The sequence below is a fragment of the Phascolarctos cinereus genome, unplaced genomic scaffold, assembly GCF_003287225.1.
Source record: "Phascolarctos cinereus isolate Bilbo 61053 unplaced genomic scaffold, phaCin_HiC Scaffold_1;HRSCAF=81, whole genome shotgun sequence".
Classification (NCBI taxonomy): Eukaryota; Metazoa; Chordata; class Mammalia; order Diprotodontia; family Phascolarctidae; genus Phascolarctos; species Phascolarctos cinereus.
The window spans coordinates 158,864,538-158,882,777 of record NW_027555514.1 but is presented as its reverse complement, the minus strand read 5'-3'; the positions used below and the strand labels follow the sequence as shown (position 1 = coordinate 158,882,777).

At 36.3% G+C, this 18,240-nt stretch overlaps 1 protein-coding gene across 1 annotated transcript; it reads right to left on the bottom strand.

The window, feature by feature from the left end:
• Window positions 1–213: 213 nt before the first annotated feature.
• CDNF (cerebral dopamine neurotrophic factor) lies at window positions 214–18,123 on the bottom strand. Its single transcript, XM_020999756.2, has 4 exons — window positions 17,735–18,123; window positions 10,113–10,240; window positions 7,441–7,582; window positions 214–1,787 (listed from the first exon to the last, which is right to left on the bottom strand). Exons 1-4 carry the CDS (start codon window positions 17,904–17,906, stop codon window positions 1,609–1,611), a joined length of 621 nt encoding a protein of 206 aa, XP_020855415.1. The 5' UTR covers window positions 17,907–18,123; the 3' UTR covers window positions 214–1,608.
• Window positions 18,124–18,240: the final 117 nt, after the last annotated feature.

Below are 18,240 nucleotides of genomic sequence, written 5' to 3'. Positions count from 1 at the left end.
GGAATGGAAACACAAAAGACAATATCAGTCTGAGCAGTTTTCCTTCTACTTTCCCAACCCCTGTGAAAGTGTAGACAAAAACCAAGTGCACAATAGATCACCAAAAGAGCTCCCATTAAGTTTGTGTGGAGTTTTTTCTGGATAATTTTTTAATCCCATAAGACTTTTGAAACTATTGTTTGTGGTGAATCAAATAATAACTTCAATTCACTGACAATTTTACAGTAGTTTTCTTATTTTTATGCTGATAATTAAGTGAACTAAGATTTTGTACACTAAAATTCATAAAATGGCATTTAGAAGCTTATGCCTCCACAATAAAAGTCAATGATTTAACCTCATGTCAAAAGTACACCTAAACATGGCCAGTGGGAATTTTTCTGCTGGATTAAGCAGCTATGCATTGAAAGATTTATGTTTTTAGTTTTTTATTTGCTCATTGGGAGGTAAGGAGTGGGCAATATAAGGGACAGATTAATTTAAAAAAATTTTGAAAGGATATTTATGCAAACATGACATATTTGTTACAATATACTTTACTACTGTGAAGTGGTGTTGTCCTGAATTTAAATTCAGGCACTGAGCCACATTGCCAAAGAGCAATGGCAAAAATGCAGTGCATCATCTTGCTAAGTAGATTTTTTAAAAAAAAACAGTATTTTAATGAACTGTTCCAATGGGGTAGGACTGCTACTGGTATTCCTATCACTGAGAATAGGAATGAATGAAAAGTATTTATTGAAAAAATAATGTGAACAAGATTTAAAATGAATGTCATTTATATTTTTAAATCATTGAATTGCTAAGACACACGTGCTGCATATTTTTAAAAACTATATCTAAGTAGTGACAATGAAGAGCAAAAAACTAAATGGTTTGGTTCTGTGAATAAGACAAATATTGATTGATTTTTCCCAGTCTTGTTACACATATCCAACCTAACATTTATTTTTATTTAATTATTCTAGGCCTCTTTGATTTGGCCATGAGCTGAGGAAAATAATTTTAAAGCTGCTCCTCCAAATCTGCTATTTTGGAGATCAAACATATCAAAGGCATATTACAGTTATATACAGATTTTAAATGTAAGGACACTCAATATTTGTGAAACTCTGACCAGGGTTTTGAAATTGTCTTCAAAGTGATTATGAAATAAAGTGGATTTTTTAAAAGAAAAATTGACTCTCTTTTTTTCTAAATCCAGTACTTAAGACTAATGGTTAATGTCAAAATGGGAACAAGGCCTCTTTGGTCAGTACTGATAAACCCTGTAATGACTTTTGAATGCCTCAATTTTCCCCTCTCTAAGACAGGAGGAAGGTAATGCTTTCCACATACCTTAGGAATAAGTTATGAGAAGGGAAAGTAAGCCAAAACATTGATACCTTTGGAAGGATCGTGACATTTGTATACACAGTAAATATAAGGCATCTAGCACTGGTAGCATTACTCATAAAGACAAATAATGTATTTTGAGACCAGGGTATTCAAGTATGATACCTGTACCACAAGCTGGTTAGATCAGTAGCTTGTAATTCACATGGTTTAAGGCCAGAATGGTATTCATCTTGATGATTTGCTAATGTAGCCACTTTGTTCAAACTTCAATCAAAGGTCTGATCTTGGATTTGTAGATGTGTACTTGGGTGCCAACTTTTTAATGAGGTCCACTAAGTCTGCTTTTTCTATGCATGCCTTGCACTCTTCTCCCCAGCTGTTGAGAATCTTTTTCAGCTCAGCTACTCTCATCTTCGACAGATCCACTGATTCTAAGTCCAACTTCTTCTCTGGAAAATAAAAAAAATATATATCAAAAGATAAAACCTCTTAAGAGGCAAGGTTTATCTTTTGTTATTGTGCTAAATCTAATAATACTCAAGTGGGGACTGGGGAAAGTTCCAATTCTTAGAGAAATAAGAGAGACAAGACTAACACAAACACATCCAGAACAATGGCAATAACCCCTATTCGGTCTCTGAGCTATATTCAGTCCCTGAGCCTCAGTACGTACACTGAACTACATTAAATTCTGGGAATACTAGGATGAAACCAGATATGGTTCCTTCTATCAAGAGGTTTACACTGTAGTTAGGGCATAAGAAATACACAAAAACTGTATACTTAGCATAGTATCTGGTACATAATAGGCACTTAATAAATGTTTATTTACCAGCTGATTGACAAATAATTGTAACAAGATAGCAATTGTTAAGTATGTAGGAGGAGTCAAACACTACCTTCACCTCAAAATTTTCCATTTTTTCCAGTTTTTTAGTCTTCAACCCTGGATAATCCTCCACGATCTCATTACTCTATTCCAATTTCTAGGCAGTCACCAAATCTGAGTTTCTCTACAAAAAAGTCATAAAATCAAACTGATTTCACCCACTCTAAATTTCTGGCATATAACTTTACTTCTGTGTAGCAGTTCTTGCACTTCATAGTTATATATGCAATATTAACGTTTAACCCAAATATAAAGTTTATCCTAACTTTATTTAACTCATCCCAACATTTTAGTTTATAAAGATCTTTTTGGATCCTGACAGTTATATAAAATGTTACTGATCACTCCCATGTTTGTGTCATCTGAAATTTTGGTAAGCATGTTATTTATGTAGTATCCTTTATTTATATAGGTCCTTCATAAATACACAGATCAAGCACAGATCTCTAGAGATCACCCCTGGAAACAACCCTTCCAAGCTGACATCAAGCCATTAATTACTACTTGAGTATACATTTAACCACTTCCAAATCCATCTAAGTGCACTATCATCTAAGCTACATCTGACTTTTCCACAAGAATAGCATGAAATAGTTTATTAAGCACTTTCCTTTTTTGCAAATCAAGACATTTCCCTTCTCCAATCCAGTGGTTCATGATCTTGAAACACCACTGACAGAGGCTCTCACTAATAAGAAAGAATTGGTTGCTGGGGTGAAAAAGATAGAAACGTTGTTGGGGGAGAAAGGCAGGAAGTGACCACTCCATATTAAAATGTGTGATAGAGAAGAAAGCTGGGCATAGTGTTACATACACCCTAGATTTTGGGAGAACAGATTTCAAAGGGGTCAAGGGTCAAAGTGGATTCTTTGCATGGGACTTCTAGTTCCTCTTGCCTTTTACTTGAACTTTATAAATTTTTGTGTAAACATTTAGGGGCCAGGGGTTTTCTTGGATTTTAGGGGCAGCTAGGTAGTGTGTTGAGTAGGACACTGGGCCTGGAGCCAGGAAGACCTGAATTCAAACTCATCCTGAGATACGCAGTAGCTGTATGGTCTTAGGTAAATCATTTAATCTCTACTTGCCTCATTTTCTCCAACTATATAATAGGGATAATAACAGTATCTACCTCCTCCTGTTGTGAGAATCAAACAAGATAATAATAATAAAGCACTTAGCATAGTACCTGGTACATAGTAAGCGCTACATAAATGTTGCCTATTGTTGACTATTATTATTTTGTGTCCTATTAATTTCCAGGTGACTTAACTACTATTCTTTTTTCTGTATTATAGCTACTTTTTATACTAGCTACCTTCGTGGAGCTACATAGGGTATTTTCTCCCTACCTCACCCTTTTTCAATTAAAGTCCTTTTGATCAGATTCGTATGACACCAGAAAAAAATCTTCTTGCTAGTCTTTGTCTGGTGCACTTCATCCCTGTCCAGGAACCTATCATTTCTATATTCTAAGCTGTGGTCCTAAAATTCAAACACCACCTTTTAATTATTTCTTCATTTCCCAAATCAGTTTTTCTTTTTTTATATACTTTATCTTCAACGGGCATCCTCTTCAATTTATTGCTCGAGACTTTGTAATCTTTGGCAATACTTTCTTAGTATCTTCTGACAGTATCATTTGTGCCCACATCAATCATGAGGAGGAGATCATTTTCATCTGGTTTTGACAGGCCTTGGGAGGTTCTCTGTCAAGTCTTGGATATGTTCCACGGGAAGACAACAGGCTATGGTTCTTATCAGGTTGACAAACAGCTGCCTCAGTACCCCTAAACAGGTGACCACTACTTGTACTTCAGTGCCTCAGTGATCACTATTGGACATACCTTAGTTGACCTCAGGCATACGGGCAAACTTACTCCTTCATTTGTCTCTTAAGGAAAAAGAGAGAAGCATCATCCCTTTACTGCATTTTTATGTCTTTCTTTAACTAACAGCAAGAATGCCAACGTGGATGTAAGACAGTCCCTCTAATAAGAGGTCTACTATCATTGGAGGATCACTGGACAAGGAACTCACATTTTAGAGCACCCAAAATTAAATTACTCTTTGTAAAAAGTCCAACAACTTTGATTCACAGATTCTTCTTTCTTCCTTCCCATTACTTTGTCATTATCATGTCAGACTGAGGGCCATCTGTATTTTTATCAGTTTCATGGCCATCTAGTCCCGCTAAAATAAAAAAACTATTTTAAAAATAGAGATACAAAGCATTGGCCAATTCTAATACAAATGAATTGGAATCTAAACAGAGTTGGGCTAGAAAAATTAAGGCTCTTCCAGATATTTATTCAGAAAGTATCTTCCTTCTTCAAAAGTGCTTATATGCAGAGAGCTTCCCTACCTCTTTTACAAAAAAGTGCTGTGCTTCTTGTCCCAACCAAATTACACTTTCACAACCTATGGACTAGCAAACTCTATACCTATGATATTTCCTCATTTGATGGCTGAACTAATAGTACAACTTTTCAGAGCTTAAACCAGCAACTAACAACTCACCCAGCTCTGTCCAACATCAGTTTTCATGCCAACAATAGGCAGAAAAAAAGAATGTAAAAAAGTGGGCATATCAAGATAAGTAGTTTCAGGAAGAAGACTAATTTGCATTAATTAACTGCCTTCCTGGCATTGCACAATTTGTGTGTGTGTGTGTGTGTATGTGTATGTTTGTGGGTGCTCACACTCAGGCTTTGGCATTTGACATTAATAAAAAAAGAGAGGAAAGACTACTAAGAGTAGCTAATTCCAACTTTGATAGACTTGGCTCTTCACAGCAATGCAAAGATCTAAGACATTCCAAAAGTCTCATGATGGAAAAAGCTAAGAAGAACTATGGAGTTTGAATGCAGTTGCAGCATGCTATTGGCTCTTTATTTTCCTTCTGTTTTGCTTTGTTTCTTCTTTCTTGTGGTTCCTCCTATTGGTTCCAATTCTTCTTCGCAATATGACTAATATGAAAATGTTTAATAGGGATGTATATGTATAGCTTATATCAGATTGTGCACCATCTTGAGGAGGGAGGGGGAGAAAATTTAAAACTCAGCTAATGGAAGTGATTGTTGAAAACTAAAAATAAATTAATTAATTAAAAAGAAAAGAAAAGAAAAAAGAAAAAAAGTAGCTAATCCCTATCTGAATAGGCCTATACAGGTACCAAGCTAATTTCTCTGGTTCCCCAGGGGCTTCTTTCATAGGTAGTCATTTCTCCTCATTAATAAGAGGCCATTTGATATTGTTTTGCTTATGTAAGGGTCTTGCTCTACTTCACTGAAGTTAAAATCATTTACATTATAAACCTAATACAAAATAACAGTTTACAATTAGCAGCCTACGAGTCAGAGGTATCATTAGACCAAACTGTGAAGTAGGCAGATTATCATTGGCACCCCTTACCTCACCTTTCTGTACCCCACACACCTTTCATGGTGCCCCCACCACATGGTACCTGATCCATTCAGGCTGCCCCTGATTATCTAGGACCCTATTACCATGCCTCTCTCAGGTAATATCCGGTGTCACAGACATTTCGACCTTCTTCCCTGTTAAAATCTGCTCTCAAAAATCTCTCTCTGCATCTTAAGAGTTGAAGAGAGCCTTAGAGATCAGATACAGCTCATTTCACAAAAAAAGAAAATTGAGCTTCAGAGAGGTAGAAAAGACTTGTCCAAAGTCAGGTATACATGCTTGGGGACCCAGGTTTCCTCACTCCCAATTTAGTATACTTTCTATTATAAAACCATCTTATTTTCCAAAACCAAAAAAGAGCTTTCAAAGATTTCATATAAAAAAATAAATAAAATTAAATTTAAAAAAAAGATTTCATATAATTAGAATACACTGGGCACAGAAAAGCTTAGGATCTTATTAAATAATTCACATTCCTATCTAGTACAATGTCTTACACATAGTGATGTTTTATAAATATTTGTTGAATTGAAACAAAGCGTTAGTGACTGATAATAATTAATATGTTCACTTTGTAGATGCTTTCATGTCAGCAGAAAACAATATCTTGACAGTTAAGAAAAAGGTTAATATAATATTAATAATATCTTAACAATTAAGAAAAAACAATTAAGAAACAATTAAGGCCCATACTAGGAAGAAACTTCTGAATGAAGGAGGTTCCCAGAACAACAATTATACCTTGTTGACTACCCATACTTCTCCTTGTTAAGAGTTCAAATCTATTGAACAATAACAGCCATACTTTCTAGCTGGATGTGTCAAATGTCATCTGTCACAACTTGTTCTTTCTGTTTCTATTGCTAACTATGACTTTTGCCTGAAGCAAAAGTTGGTTTTACATAAATAACCTGATTCCTGCAAACCTGACTCTAGTAAGTTAGCTAGGTTTCACATGGAAGGAAGGCTTACTCCCCTTTTATGTCCCAAAGACTACATATAGTCACAACATAAACTCCTTGAGAAAAAGGCCATTTCGCTCTTGTCTTTGTATCCCCTCCAGGTGCTTATTGATTGACTAAATAGGCAAAATTTTGTTTCTTGGGGTCATAAAGAGCTACAACCATATTTTCTTTGGATGACTATTCCACCCCAGTTTTAGCAGATTTCAACAGAAACTTATTAAATGCCTAAGATATGCTGATCAGTGGGGGAGATACAAAGATTAAATGAGACAGTCCCGATGCTCACAAAATTTGAAATCAAGCAGGGAGAGATGAGACACACACAAATAACTATAAAAACATAAATTGATGCATAGTAAGTTCAAAGGGAGACTAGGAGAATCATGAAAGAAATGGCACTCATAAAAGTTGGTAAGAGATTTCAATTGGGAGAAGGCATTCCAAGCATAGGTAATGGTGTGAACAAACATAGAAAAATGCCAATTGGAATAATGGGGTAAGGTTTGGCAGCACATAACACACATGGCCAGTAATAGTATAAAACGGTTTGGTAGTCCCTGATTGTGAAGGGCCTTGGGTGGTTAAGCAAAGGAATTTACATTTTAAGAATTCAAACAGCAGTCAATAGGGAATCACTGAAAAGTTTTAAAGAAAGCAGTGATATGGACAGATCTATGCCTAAGGAAGATGTCTTCATGAAGAAAAGTGTCATTTGAACAGGATTCTAAGAGTGGGCTGGAACTAGACATGTTTCTTGAGGAGAAAAGGCTCTGTCTCCAACCAACTGGGGATGCTGACATAACACATATTTTACTCTACGTATACCATATTTAAGCTCGCAGATCTGACTGTCTATCCTCTTCAGCTTCTCACAAATCTTTATTGCTGGTATGTGGGCACTCATGGGGCGAGTGACTTCACTTAGGATCTTTGTAGGTGCATCATTTGTTGCTCCGAGATAATAGCACTGAAAAAAAAGAATCAACCCAGAGTATTTACAGTGTTAAATAAAATGAAAATTAGAATAATACAGTAGCTCAAAGATTGTCTCTAGAGATGAGAGTGGAAATCATTTGGTCCTTACAGTCTAACCCTTAAATGTTCAACTCTTATGATTAAAGACATCAGAAAGATAAATTATGTGATGGCTGTGGTCATTCCTATTATAAACTGTTGTTTCAGGAATCTATTATATATAGCATTCTAGGTAAAAATATGAAAGTCAAGGTACTTGATGGGGAGATTTAAATAATAAAAATGTTTAAAGTGATGGCAGTTTCATATTTTCACATGTAAGTGGAAAGGACACTACAAAGCAAATTCAAAGGATGTGTTCTCCCTTCTCTTAAGGAATTTAACATATAAAATGGTTTTCAGTGATACAAGAGAAGATTTAAAACGTTTTGCTGTTGTTGTCCAGATCTACGATTTCATCTGTATAGGAGGAAACTTGCGATGTGGAAACTTCCTCTACCAACGCAGATTACCACCTTGTCTGCAACTTAAAATCTTAGAAAGTTGCCTTGGGACACTGAGAGATTAACTGACTTGCCCAAGGTTACTTGGATAGTATGTGTGAAAGGTAGGATACGAACCCAGGTCTTTCTTACTCTAAGGCCCATCTTTTATCCAATATAACTAGGAAAGGATATACAATAATACGTATGCATTTTTTAAAACTTGTGTTTGCATAGCTGTCGGTATGTTTTTGCTGTACATAGAGCAAAAACATACAGACAGCTATGCAAACACAATTTTTTTTTAAAATGCAATACAGTGTAAGTATGAACAGTAATGTAAGATGTTTGGGTTTTTTAAAGATAACTTCAGCTTAAAAAGAGAGCCAAGCCTGCAATTTTATTTCCATAATGACTAGGATTCCCCAAGGGGAAACAATCTAAGACAAGACCACTATTCAGGGATCTTCTGATCTAAAATTAGACAAATCAGAAGACTAAGAGATTGATTTTTTGATCAATGCCTAGGAGCTATTCTGAACAATAGGTAACCTGGGAAGAAGAGAAAGCCTCCTAGTCTCAGACAGACATCCAGTATAATGTTGCCCTTTACAATACCAGTATTCCCATTTTGTATGAGAATTGATCAATGAGGAAAAGATGTGCATCTAGCTCTAAAACAATCACCTGAAGAAAGTAAACTAGAGATTGGAAGTCCTCTATAAGATCTTAGCATATCAAGAGAAGACTGCTACTGAGTCTTAGTACCCTGAAAAGATAGCCTTCTCTAGACAAGTTGGATTCATAAGGAACCCTGACACTGAAGGCAGCTTTCAAGTGAATTGGTTCAACAAAAGCTCTCAGGCTATTCTGGGCATCAAGACCTGTGTACTTAACAGTTCCTTAATCTTTCTGGGCCCGAGTCTTCCTTTGTAAAAGGAAGAGGTCAGGCTGGATGATCTCTAAGGAAACTCATCCTTAAGTCCTGAAATCTTTCGGTCTCTTCAAATGTTCTTCCCTCCACATCCTACCCTCTACCCTCAGTTTACTTGGGGGACAGGGAATGAGACTGAGGATGATGATTCTCTGCAATACCCCAACCAGACCCAGGGAGTAGAAGGAAGATCGGGTCAAAGGTCTTGGAGATAAAACCTTCCTAAACCTCTGGCCTGGATGCTGTCTATCCTCTCTCTGACTTATCCTTGGGGTATAGTCCACTAGGGAGTATTCTACATAGCCCGAATTCTTATAAATTTGTTGAAACTTCATAAGCCCAACCCCAAGAGAATATCTCACAACCTTCACCTAGGAAAAAAGTTACTTGAATTGGTAGAAGATGGAGATTATGCCAACAACATTAACCAGAGCAGAACATATATCACTAAACATAAAACTTTATTAAAAGGCTTATAAAAGTGGTTCATGATCTGTGAATCAAGGAACCTCATTAGTTCACATGGAGTTACTACAGATAGCATATGAATTCATATCCATATCAAACATTGTCATTTTAATCTTTATTCAACTCCAACAAAACATGTAGCATGACTTAATAGCATAAAAAAAATTCTCTTGGATGAATAAAGGTCTCTCAGATATATATATATCACCTTTTTAAATACATGTAGATGCTGCTGTGATTAATAAAACACAAGTTTATTTAAAATCACTACTTGAAGTCTTTTTAGTCATTTATATTTTCTCAATCTATAGTTATATATTATATAAATAAATACAACTAACTATGAGAGGGGATCCCTGAATTTTTTTTAATTAAAAAGAGATATTCATACTCATAAAAAGTTTGGAAACAGTTGACCTTAGTTTAAACAAAGCAAAACTAAACTGACTCCTAAGTAACTGTAAATATATTTTGTTCCATTTTGTTCAAAGATCAATTTAGAATTGTTTTCTGAGCTGGATATATTTGAGACAAGCATGCAGCTCAGATGACAACAGAAGGCCATCATGAGAAATGACAAAATTAGCAGTCATCTGCAAGCAAAAAAAGTGAAAATGAAAGGTGAAAAATTACCATACCAGTCGATTTTCTTTTCCTTTGGAATCTAAACAAATGCTGATTAATTCATTTTCTATGGTTTCCTGAGAAAAGTCAACACCTTTGGCTATTAAGGAGCTGTAGAATCTTTCCAGAAATTCTTTACATACTAGGAAGAAGAAAGAAATTATATTTGTATGCACGATAAAAACTATACACATACACATATTCTGTGGAAGGTAAATTAACAAAAGGGATATCACTGGTCTTTGCTAGGAGTGTGGATTTAGGTTCTGTCAAAATTGCTTTCAGGCATCTAACTAGCAACCTGGCAGATTACTCTTTGAACCTATAGTCTGCTGAAAAGCAGGAAGGTTTCTCAAGGGAAGCCCTAAATTTAAACATTAATAGGTTGGAAAAGTGGTCTGGACCTAAAAAGATGAAATTTAATAGGGTATATTTGGGTTTAAAAAAAACTATACAAGTATAGGAGAGGAGAGATATTGCTAAGTAAACCTAACTCAATATATGTCAAAGTGTAAAATAGCCCAAAATTCCAATCTAATAATAGGCTACATTAATGGAAGCATAGTGTGTCCATATTAAAAGTGATAATCCCTCTGTACTAGGCTCTAGTCACATCACATCTGGAATATTCTGTCCAGTTCTAAGTGCCATATTTTAGATCAAACAGGATATAGTATTTTCAAAGCATTTCTAAGATAGGAAAGCAACTCAAAACCATGCCATATATAGATTGGTTAAAGGAAATGGGGATATTTAGCCTGGAGAAGTAAATATTTTAGTGGAATGTGCTAATTATCTTAAAATTTAAAAGATTACCATGTAGAAGAGGCATTAGACATGTTCTGCTTGACCCTAGAGATTCAAATAAAGATCAATGGATAGAAATTACAGAAAGAGAGCTTTCAAATTAATATAAGGAAAAGTTTCCTTAAAAATTAGGGCTACCCAAAAGGGCATATTCTAGAAAAAATTTATGGGAATTTAAACAATCAAACCTCATTATGTACTTAAACTATCTGTTATCATGAACTTCAGGGTCTGTCATCATTTATCTTCAGGAAAGAAGATGAGAAACCAGCATAGACAGCCTACTTTACCAGACAGGATTCATGTTTGAGTAGTGTTAGATGACTGCTGAGGTGTGACTAAGAATGAAATAATGACGTCTAAACTAGGAATTGTTTTCAATTCCTAATTAAGAAATATTTTAAAGCACTAACTATTAAGCAAAGTATTATGCTAGGTGAAAAGTAGATTTAAAAAAAAGTTTAGGTAAAATATAAGTCCTTGACCTCACAGAATTTACAGAATAGTGTGAGAATCCAGCAAATGCATAACTGACTTTTTCAAAAATCTGTAACTTGATCAGTGAGGGTAATCCCATTATAATTCAGTAGATGGTCTTCAAACTATTTAGGGTCAATTTGGTGATTATCTTATCCAAATTTAGCTAAGCCAATCCTCAGAAAGTACAATTATGTTTTACCCATAATCTAAGCCCTTCCAGCTCAGAAGGTCCATTATAGCTGGTGCTTTGCTCTCATAATCTTTGAGAACCCAAGGTAGTTTTTACCCAATGATGAAGCATCAGAAAAGTAAGTCTTAATTCCAACAAATATCTGCAATTCTTGTATCCAGGGCCACTGGATAAGGTAGAACATAACTGTGGCATTGGTAGCAATAGGCTAACTGCTCCAGGTAGCTTCCTCAAATGGAGAGTCATGGATATGAAAGAACCAAAATAGAAATCAGCCTTAGAAAATGGAAGATTCTAATGGTAGCTCTATTCTTGAAAACGAAATTCAAAAAAACACAAAAAAAACCTGGCAAACTCAAAAATCCTTCTCAACTAAGAGGTATGTAACCACAATTCAAGTTACTTCTGTTTTCAGGCAACGTGTCAGTTTATCATCTTCTTCACAGGTACTATCATCTCCTATCTTTGTATTTTTGTACATATAGGTCAATTTGGGTGAATTATGGAGCATGTGAAGGGGAAAAGGTTGGAAAAGTGAAGATGAGGTTGCAAGGGGGAAAAGTGGAATTTTAGATCATAATTTTCCATTTGTAAACTCTAAAACCTCAACAAAACTCCATGGAGGTAACCTTGGGACATCAAATATTACACCAGCAGAACACAACCTTCTACAAGTTTGACCAAGCTGCAAAGGTTTAAAGTATTGCCTTGTCAACATAATGTGTCTGCTGTCCAAGGGACAACCTATCTTTGTATAAAGAAGCTCATATGCAACCCTTTCTCCACTAGGAAATTAACTCTATGCTCATGGAGAACCTTGAAACAGGAAAGATAAAAAAATGTTCTTCCATCCTACGTAGCTTCTTTGTGCTTCCACATGGTGGTGGCAGACATGCTTAGAGGGCACTAAGTAAGAATCATAAAGTTTTTAGGGCATCACAAATATTAATTTAACTTGTTATATGTGAAACCTTTACAAACAAGTTGATTCAATGCTAGAGAAAGTGAAACTCATCTATATTGACATTCTTATTGTAAATGATAAAAGTTGCGGTGAAATGCACTGATGGTGATAATGAAATTGGCAATACTGGTTTCATGATGCACCCAGAGAGAACAGTAAAAATCCAAATGGTTACCTCATCTTTCAGTGAAAACAGCTGCAGTTCATGTGTACCAACATGCATTGCAGAGGATGAAAAAGCAGAGCTAGACTATAAAAAACTTGATAAAATCCTCCAAATCTAGTCAACAGATAACAACACACAATGAAGCCATCTAGTTCAGCTCCTTTATTAAATCCTATTCAATTTAACAAGCATTTTTTAAGGTATCTGCATTGTGCCACGTATTGTGCTAGGCACTGGAGATTCAAAGACAAAAGGGAAAATAGTCCCTGCCCTCAAGGAGCTTATAGTCTGAAAAGGTAAACAACATGTACACATATAGGTATAAACAAAATTTATAAAAAATAAATACAAAGTGATTCAAGGGAAATGGCATTAGCAAGAGGCAGGAGAGAAGTTTGGGTCAGGAGAGGTTTAAAAGAAGGCAATATGTGAGCTGAACTTTGAAAGATACACAGGGATTCTGGGAACTGGAGATAAGGAAGGAATACATTCCAGGCATGGGATCCAGCCTATTCAAAGGTACAGGGACGGGAGGGGGACTTTCATCTGTGAGGCCTGTTTGACTTGACTACATGGAGGGGGGAAATATATAATAAGGGTAAAAGGTTAGTTAAGACTATGTTATTAAGATTTTTAAATGTTAAACAGAGGAACTTATATTTGATTCTAATAATAAGAAGCCACTTGGAATTTACTGAGGAGAGTGACATGGTCAGACTCGTGCTTTAAGAAAACAATTTTAGTAGCTTTGCTTAGTTGGGTCTCTTTCCAAGCTTTCTGAAAACTTTTTTTTTATCCCTCTACTGTTAACGAATTACTTGTAAGGTGCTACCCACCACCATCCTATTCCCTAAGATCTTGTAAATAAGATTATACTCCAAACTGGTACTATGCTATCTCTCTACTTGTCGAGGAGATCAGATATTTAAAAGTTTCCAGACTCTTTGGGTCATTTTGTTGTAGTGATTAATTTCATTTAAATGTTAACTTCTTTAGGAAATAATAACAATCTGTGTCAATGTTTGTCATTTTATCCATTTCCCAGAGGGGATTGCCTACTAAATAGTCTCCTTTTTATTCTTTCTTCCAGTTCAATACGGATTTGGAGCTTCATTCCAGCAAGTTAATGGTCTGAACAAACAAATACTCCTACATGAGGAGAAATCCTGTCATTTTTATGACTTTTTAATTGCTCAGTATATCCTATATTTTTTTCTTCTCTTATAAAACTATTGTGATATGGGGGTATAAAGCTTCTATATGGTCTACAAGTCTTTTAGTCTTCTCATTTCCTCCTCAGCCACTTTTTTCTAACATACTTTTGCTATCTATCCTATGCCTACTTTTGCAGAGAAGTCATTATTAAAGTACATGCTGATTAAATTTGGAGGGTCTTTTTGAGTTCTTCATGGAAGAACTCTTTCTACCTCATCATCTTTGGTAATACATAAGCTACAATTTATTTCATGGTCCTCTTAATAATAGCTAACATTTACATAGCACTTTCTGGCTTTGCAAAACACTTTACATTTATCATCTCATTTAATACCTTACAAGGTAATATTGGGTCTGTTCTTATCCCTGTTCTAGAGATGAAGAAACTGAGACTTCGAGATTAAATTTTCTCAGGGTCACACAGCTGTTTTCTGAGGTCGGGTTTGAACTCATGGAATTCTATCCTCCATGCCACTTAGCAGCCTACCAAGGCTTATTATAGTCACTACAATATGAGATTACCAAATGTCGCATGAAATGATGTTTCTTATTTCCCTCAGATGCATGATAAACCCCTCTGCCTTCTTTATTTGCCTCTACAATGAGGACCTGTGACCCATTCCATTCAGCTTCAACTTCTTTTTGTCTCCTGGCTACATTTACAGTGAGAACACCAAGACTGATAGGGCTGACCATGTCACAGCCCTACTCAAGATGATTCAGAGACTCCCTATTATCTTCAGGATAAAACACCACCTTTCCAAAATTCACACACATTATCCCACTCACTTATTCTGTCTTCCAATCACCTTGGCCTAATTTCTGTGCCTATACACGACACCTGATCTGCTGTCTCCATGCCTTTACACAAGCTGTCCCCCACTATTAGAATGTGCTCTCTCTCCTCACGTGAACTTCTTCACATCAAAGAAACATAATCTGTGGTCAGTTCAGTATTGAAAGCCTTTGCAAAGTGATAAAAATCTGCCAGATTTCACTCTATTGGCACTACCTCCAAGAATACAGGGTTACATCCACATAGTGATGAGGTATCTGGAATAGGACCTTGTGTTTTTGAAGCTTCTTTCAAGGCTCAGCTCAGTTGTTGCCTCCTACATGAGGCCTATCTTGATCTCCACAATTGTTGGTTATTCATATTTCCTTACTTGTGTGTATACTTCTCAGTAGAAAGTAAGCTCTTTGCAGACAGGGACTATTTTGTTTTTGTCTTCCTGTCCTCAGTACCTTGTACTGGGTAATATATAAATAAATGCTTGTTGAATGAATGAATGAAAACTCTCAAATATGGCCAGTAAATTCCATGGGTAATAAGAAATTACTTTGTAAACCTTAAAGTGCTAGATAAATGAGACAGACTGGAAAATCTAACTACAGTCCAACCAAGCCACTACCAACTACTGTACATGTGAAGTACAGAATACAGTAACTAGATAATGTAGTAATGCCATCTACAGGAAATAGGCTAAAAGTTTCTTTCTATAATTCAAGCATTAAAAATGGTAAAATAATGAAAAACAATATTTATGGTTAAAATCAAAGATTGATGGGCTCAGAACACTTTCATAGGCTCCATTTTATTACTAGTACCACTGAATATCTCTGAAAGTTGAAAGTAGATACTAATCCAAACCCTAGGTGTCATTAAGTTTTTTAAAGAATCCATATTAGTCCCCACAAAGGTATCAGAATCAAGAGGAGAAGAGGGTGAACTATAAGGTTGGAATAGTTTTTTTTTAATTAAGTCATTGTTGACTTGTTCCACTTTTGCCCAGTGGTCTCTGAAAATTAGCTTCCAGATGATACATAGCTCATTGCATCAAAGGCTTAGACTACAAGAGAGGCAGTATTAAGGGATTGAATGTAATTAAGTAATAGTGAAAATACACTGAATCCTTTTACCACTGCTACTCCCTTCCCTATGAATGTCCTTGCTACCATATCATCATGAGTTTTATCTGTTGAAATTATAATCAACTAAGTTATTATTGGGTCAAATTGTGTTAGTAAGGCATATATCATTATGAAGAACAGGAGAAAAAGAAGACATGGGGCATAGGGAACGGATATAAAATTTTAAGAAACCTTGTTATCTAATTTAACAAAATCAACATTTATTACTAAAGTTATAATCTCAAAAAAGAAAAAAATTTCATCAAATATACAGAATATTCTTACTTTTAAAAATAATTCTAGAATTTTATAAATTTTATTTTGTGTGAGGTCTTTTGTTCAATCAACAAACACTTATTCAGTTTCTATCATGTGTCAGCACTGTGTTAGATTCTATGTTTACAAAAATGAAAATCCCTTCTCTCAAGAAGCTTATTTCTGCAGCTCCTTTTTATATAGTGGTAGACATATAAATATATGTCTCCTAATATGTAGGAGTCATATATATATGTGTGTGTATATCAATCACTCCATGGTGATATAATGGGTTTTTCCTATAATTGTGAAATTTAAAGGACCTAGGATCATATCTCAGTTTTGGATACTACCTTTGTGAACTTTGGAGAGTAACTTTACCTCTCTCTGGTATCTTCCAGCAATTGAAATTAAATGGAATTTTGTTTATTATAGTTGCTACATTATATTCCAAGCTTCTGGGTTGTTGATATGGACTAGGCACAATGACAGCAAATAACCACTAATATAATTGTTTCAGTTGGGCTTAGAACTTAAAATCAGTAAATAAAAAGTGCTGTTGTATGGCACCTATAACATTTGTCATTCTGTTCACTGTCTCACCCTTCTTTCCCAGAGCAATTAAGTTGTACTGGGCACTATCTTCAATTTCTTGTATATTTATATCATTATAAGCTAAATCTCTCCCTTAGTAAATTAAGCAGCAAAGTTTTCCCAGGTAAGTGCTGGATGTTGAAGGAATATGCAGGAGGAGCTAAATTTAGAATCACAGAATGGAAAAATGTAGAGCTGAAACTAACCTGAGATCATCCAGGTAACCCCCTCATATTACAAATGAGAAAACTGAAATTACTGACTTTGATTCCCTTCCAATACTCCAGTTAACTTTTATACTGTAAAGCAAAGATTTTTTTTTAATTAAACTAATTTTCTTTGCTCTTCGCTCTTCTAGTTTACATCACCTAACTCACTCTCGGCTAATTTTTCTTTTTTCCTTTTGGCATGAATCAGTTTGTACTCTAGTGACAGATGTCTTCTGGACAAAAGGATGCAGATATTACCAGCTGAAAAGGAATGAGCCACTTAAGGACTTCCGTCCAACTTGCCAGGTTGACATCGGTGGGAACGGATGAGAGGAAGAGTGGCTAGTGAAAAACTAGGCTCAAGTCCTAGCAGCGGCTACAAAAGTCACTTAACCTTTCAGTGTCTCGGGCTTAGTGTCTCAGCGAGGAAGGAACTGATTTGAACTAAAGATTCTCATTCTCTGTCTCTCCCCCTTCTCAATGCGAACTAAGATAAACCCTCTAATATATGTATATACCGCATAACATATACTATTAGATCGAAAAGGTGATTTCAGAGTCCCATAATTTAATTACTATCCCTCTGGTAAACAGTTTCCTTTTTTCGTCTTTCGGGGGAGGGGGGGAAAGGTTGGGGGGCTGGCCAGGTTGTTAACAGCACACCCAACGAATGGTTTTTGAAACAAGGGAGGAAAAAAAAAATTTTACGGGTGGAGACACTTGCATTCTCCTGCTCCTAGTTATTTATAGCATAAGCCAGGCAGGGAGAAGGCAGTGCAAGCAACAGCTGCAGTCCTTGGAGCTCAGCGCCATTGCCATGCAAGTTCAGTCTCACCCCCGCTCACCTTCACAGTCAGCCCCCACGCGCACCGGGGAACCTTGCCCCCGAACAGCTGTGGGGTCAGCGGCAAAAAGGCAGGCAGACAGGGTAAGGGCTGTGAATGCAGCTGGGGTCGAGGGCTGCATGTTGAGAAAAAGTTCCAATTGCGCGGGCCAGCCACAGTCAGAGAAACGCATAAACCAGAGCTCTCACTATCCTATACAAACAAGGCACCAGCAGGGAATGGAAAGGGAGAACCTGGTACCGTACAGAATTTGCCCTTAGTTGCTAGGAAGAATTACGTAAACGTAAACTCTAGTTCCCATTGGCTTATCTGGGAAAAGGTGGGCGAAGCAATGGAGCCTCTCTCCCAAGCGTCACCACCCCCGCCTCTTCTTTTCAACTGGCGCTTGCGCTCTCCTCCACGCGCTGGCCGCTCGTACCTTCGAGAGGAAACCGACGCAGGCGCGACGCTTCACGATTCGCCAGGCCCCTGCGTAGCGAGGCGGGAGTTTGGTCTTGATTGGCGGA

What these genes read in the sequence shown, in the direction of transcription:
- CDNF (XM_020999756.2), bottom strand. Translation starts at nt 17,906, where the DNA reads ATGCGTTTCTCTGACTGTGGCTGGCCCGCGCAATTGGAACTTTTTCTC. An exon ending in CGTGGGGGCTGACTGTGAAG is followed by an intron (nt 10,241 to 17,734) that starts GTGAGCGGGGGT and finishes TCTTCTTCCTAG; the next exon opens with TATGTAAAGAATTTCTGGAA. An exon ending in GATCTGCGAGCTTAAATATG is followed by an intron (nt 1,788 to 7,440) that starts GTATACGTAGAG and finishes TTTATTTTCCAG; the next exon opens with AGAAGAAGTTGGACTTAGAA.